The sequence below is a fragment of the Limulus polyphemus genome, unplaced genomic scaffold (assembly GCF_000517525.1).
Source record: "Limulus polyphemus unplaced genomic scaffold, Limulus_polyphemus-2.1.2 Scaffold5002, whole genome shotgun sequence".
Taxonomy (NCBI): domain Eukaryota; kingdom Metazoa; phylum Arthropoda; class Merostomata; order Xiphosura; family Limulidae; genus Limulus; species Limulus polyphemus.
Genome location: NW_013670612.1, coordinates 72,160 through 76,877, shown reverse-complemented (window position 1 = coordinate 76,877; position 4,718 = coordinate 72,160). Strand labels below are relative to the sequence as shown.

The following is a 4,718-nucleotide window of genomic DNA, read 5'->3' as shown; positions in this document are numbered from 1 at the left end:
GTAGAATCCTTGTTCACTAACATAGCCTTGGATGAAATAATCAAATCTCTACGAACCTTTAACAAAAAGTCAGTTGCTTATTGTAATGTGTACTAACTTTGATGTAGAATCCTTGTTCACTAACATAGCCTTGGATGAAATAATCGAAATCTCTACGAACCTTTAACAAAGAGTCAATTGCTTATTATAATGTGTACTAACTTTGATGTAGAATCCTTGTTCACTAACATAGCCTTGGATGAAATAATCTAAATCTCTACGAACATTTAACAAAGAGTCAATTGCTTATTATAATGTGTACTAGCTTTGATGTAGAATCCTTGTTCACTAACATAGCCCTGGATGAAATAATCGAAATCTCTACGAACCGTTAACAAAGAGTCAATTGCTTATTGTAATGTGTACTAACTTTGATGTAGAATCCTTGTTCACTAACATAGCCCTGGATGAAATAATCGAAATCTCTACGAACCTTTAACAAAGAGTCAATTGCTTATTGTAATGTGTACAAGCTTTGATGTGGAATCCTTGTTCACTAACATAGCCCTGGATGAAATAATCGAAATCTCTACGAACCGTTAACAAAGATTCGATGGCTTATCAAAAACGTGTTCAAAACTTTAGTAAACTACATCTCCAAGCCACCAGTTTTCCTTTCAATGGTAATATATATCAACAGCTTGATAGAGTAGCAATGAGGATCAGATTTTACACCTGTTCTAGCATATATTGTTTTCACTAACAATAGTTAAGTAAGTGCTCAACTGAATCCAAACACCTTATTTAAAGATGATATGTGGAGGACACTACAATTATTGACAATGGTTAAGTAAGTGCCCAACTGAATCCAAACACTTTATTTATAGCTATGTGGAGGACAATACAATTATTGACAATGGTTAAGTAAGTGCCCAACTTAATCCAAACACCTTATTTATAGATGATATGTGGAGGACACTACAATTATTGACAATGGTTAAGTAAGTGCCCAACTGAATCCAAACACCTTATTTAAAGATGATATGTGGAGGACAATACAATTATTGACAATGGTTAAGTAAGTGCCCAACTGAATCCAAACACCTTAATTATAGATATGTGGAGGACACTACAATTACTCAAACGCGCAAACAAGCAGAGATCTTTATGACGACACAGTAACATTACCTTTACTGATGAATGTGAGGACAGTAACACTTTACCGATATTAGTGCCTGTGTTTCTAATAAAGTCTGTTCACTGTGTTAGCATAAGCCTACTTTTACGGTATCATACACTCATTTTCATACCTTTATGTTTTTGGTTTAAAAATATAGCCCGATAACATAATGAATGGTAGTTCTACTGTGACTTTTGATGTGCCAAAGAAGAAAGTGACACTGTTCTTTCAGTTTATGGGTTAAAAGTTGTATAATATAAGGAAATAAAAAACAACAACGTGAAATTACCCACAAGAACAAATTAATTGGATTTTTAGAACACACACACACTGAAAAAAAAAAAGAATCAAGAACTGTGTTTTTTCTTAATTTATTTCACACAGAGAATTTTTTTTTCTGATTCAGCAAATAAATGCGCACCAGAGAAGTATTATTTCAGACATTTTTGGGTGTGACAGTTTTTTTAAGATATCTATGTTATTGTTCACTAAATTGTTTGTATGCCCACGATGTTGTTAGTTAAAGGATTCTTAGAAATATATAAGATGTGGGTAAAAATATCAACAATACTGCAGTTAATTCCACTAACTACTGCTAGGGTTTCCTTTGTAACTTACATAAAAAATAAGTGATTTCACCCAGTTTGGTCCATCGGTGACTGAGCTGTAAGCCTGATGGGCTTACAATGCTAAAAATCAGGTTTCGATATCCGCTGTATGCACAGTGCAAATAGCCTATTGTTTAGCTTTGTGTTTAATAACAAACCCAAATTCTTTGGTCAAGTTCTTTACGCTGTGTGTTGCAACAGAAAAAAAACAACATAAAATTACTCAATATTTTTTATCCCACTTTTAGTGAAAAGTATAAAAATCCATAATTTAATGTTTCCAGTACGTAAATGATCTCTTTAGGATGTCTGTCTTATTAATAGAGATACATTCAGTTATTGGAGACCTCCTTTACTTTCAAAACTCTGAGGAAGCATAATGTTCACGGGTGTATTTGTAAGTAGCATCATTGTGATTCGCAGTATAGTTGTGGTAAGTAGTTATCAAACACTAGTCTGAGAAGTCAAAAGGCCCAGTGATGAGACACATAAGAGGTTGGTGCACCGTAAAAAGAAAGAAGGCTTATTAGAGAGGTATTATTAAAAGTTTTGTTTCTCATAAGAAGGCAGAAGGTCTGGTTAGAAGGACAAATCAAGGATTGGCGTAGCTTAATGAAGGACTAGGAAAGGAAAAGGTTATACAAAAAGTTATCAGTGTAATAAAAGTAAGTTTAAAGAAAGGAATACCTGAGCTAGGTAAACTATTATACAAGTGTAATAAAAGTAAGTTTAAAGAAAGGAATACCAGAGCTTGGAAAACTATTATACAAGTGTAAAAAAGTAAGTTTAAAGAAAGGAATACCTGAGCTAGGTAAACCATTATACAAGTGTAAAAAAGTAAGTTTAAAGGAAGGAATACCTGAGCTAGGTAAACTATTATACAAGTGTAAAAAAGTAAGTTTAAAGGAAGGAATATCAGAGCTTGGAAAACTATTATACAAGTGTAAAAAAGTAAGTTTAAAGGAAGGAATATCAGAGCTAGGTAAACTATTATACAAGTGTAAAAAAGTAAGTTTAAAGGAAGGAATACCTGAGCTAGGTAAACCATTATACAAGTGTAAAAAAGTAAGTTTAAAGGAAGGAATACCAGAGTTAGGTAAACTATTATACAAGTGTAAAAAGTAAGTTTAAAGGAAGGAATATCAGAGCTAGGTAAACTATTATACAAGTGTAAAAAAGTAAGTTCAAAGGAAGGAATACCAGAGTTAGGTAAACTATTATACAAGTGTAAAAAATCAAGTTTAAAGGAAGGAATACCAGAGTTAGGTAAACTATTATACAAGTGTAAAAAAGTAAGTTTAAAGGAAGGAATATCAGAGCTAGGTAAACTATTATACAAGTGTAAAAAAGTAAGTTTAAAGAAAGGAATACCAGAGCTAGGTAAACTATTATACAAGTGTAATAAAAGTAAGTTTAAAGGAAGGAATATCAGAGCTAGGTAAACTATTATACAAGTGTAATAAAAGTAAGTTTAAAGAAAGGAATACCAGAGCTAGGTAAACTATTCCTTCCTTTAAACTTACTTTTTTACACTTGTATAATAGTTTACCTAGCTCTGATATTCCTTTTTATTATACAAGTGTAAAAAAGTAAGTTTAACGGAAGGAATACCAGAGCTAGGTAAACTATTATACAAGTGTAAAAATGTAAGTTTAAAGGAAGGAATACCAGAGCTAGGTAATCTATTATACAAGTGTAAAAAAGTAAGTTTAAAGGAAGGAATATCAGAGCTAGGTAAACTATTATACAAGTGTAAAAAATCAAGTTTAAAGGAATGAATACCAGAGCTAGGTAAACTATTATACAAGTGTAAGTTTTTATAATTCAATCTAAAATCGTTTTTTCAACGTATAAGTACGAATATACTTAGTTTAATTTTGAAGAGTGAAGTGTAGTATGGGATTAACTGTATTACATCACAAAGCAGGTTCTGAGTCTGACATCAACAATCTGCTTTTTTCATCCACACAATCACTTTATTACGAATTCAAAAGAAGTGAAAAATTAGTTAATAAAAATTATTTTTTGTTTGTTTTCTTTTCCTAGTCCATCATTAAGCTACGCCAATCCCTGATTTGCCCCTCTAACCAGACTTTCTGCTTTCTTATGAGAAACAAAACCTTTTAATAATATCTTTCTAATATGCCTTTTTACGCCCAAGAAATTACTGTATCGGTAGTAATGTCTGTATGTATTTCATTTCAGCACAGAAAGTGATCTCGACAATCCCTTTCGACCTGATGGAGACCTGAGTCGAGAAGCTGAAACTATTGTCAGTCTCATTAAGGAAGGAAAGCCTATTACACCTACAAAGATGGAGACAGATGATTCCGGACTTGGAGATATAGTTAATTCTCCATTAGATAGTATGGAGCCTCTCATTTCACCTGTCCAAGCCAATGACGTAAATTCTGCCAAGTCTGGTATCAATGGAAAAGCTCCAACTGATAAAACTCCTCTAGAACCTGGAGTTGTGGAAGTACAACATGGAATTGTCGCACCTTCTGATACACAACAAGTGGAACCAGTAGTGATTAAGAAGAACCCAAAATGCAAATGTTGTGTGATCCAATAGGGAGATGCCTATGTGGACTGTTGAAGTTGGTTGTGCGTGAATGCTCATCAAGGATAACAGTCCGTATACGAGTTAGAATAAACTGTTTTAAATAAGAAACCAGCTGACTTTCAAAACAACTTGATATTTCTTCAAACTTTGGCAGCTTCTTCAGGGTGGTTACACTTCACTCTGGAAATATTTCAGTTATAGAGTACATATTACACTTCACTCTGAAAATATTTCAGTTATGGTACATATTACACTTCACTCTGGAAATATTTTAGTTATACAGTACATATTACACTTCACTCTGAAAATATTTTAGTTATACGGTACATATTACACTTCACTCTGGAAATATTTTAGTTATACAGTACATATTACACTTCACTCT

General features: G+C 32.7%; 1 protein-coding gene across 1 annotated transcript in view; it reads left to right on the top strand.

The window, feature by feature from the left end:
• Positions 1-3,955: 3,955 nt before the first annotated feature.
• LOC111089011 overlaps positions 3,956-4,718 on the top strand; it is a gene marked incomplete at its 5' end in the record, with an annotated part of 3,013 nt that continues 2,250 nt past the window's right edge. The window contains one exon of the mRNA XM_022400594.1: positions 3,956-4,712. Coding sequence (XP_022256302.1) covers positions 3,956-4,342 — 387 coding nt within the window. The remainder of the gene's footprint in view (positions 4,713-4,718) is intronic.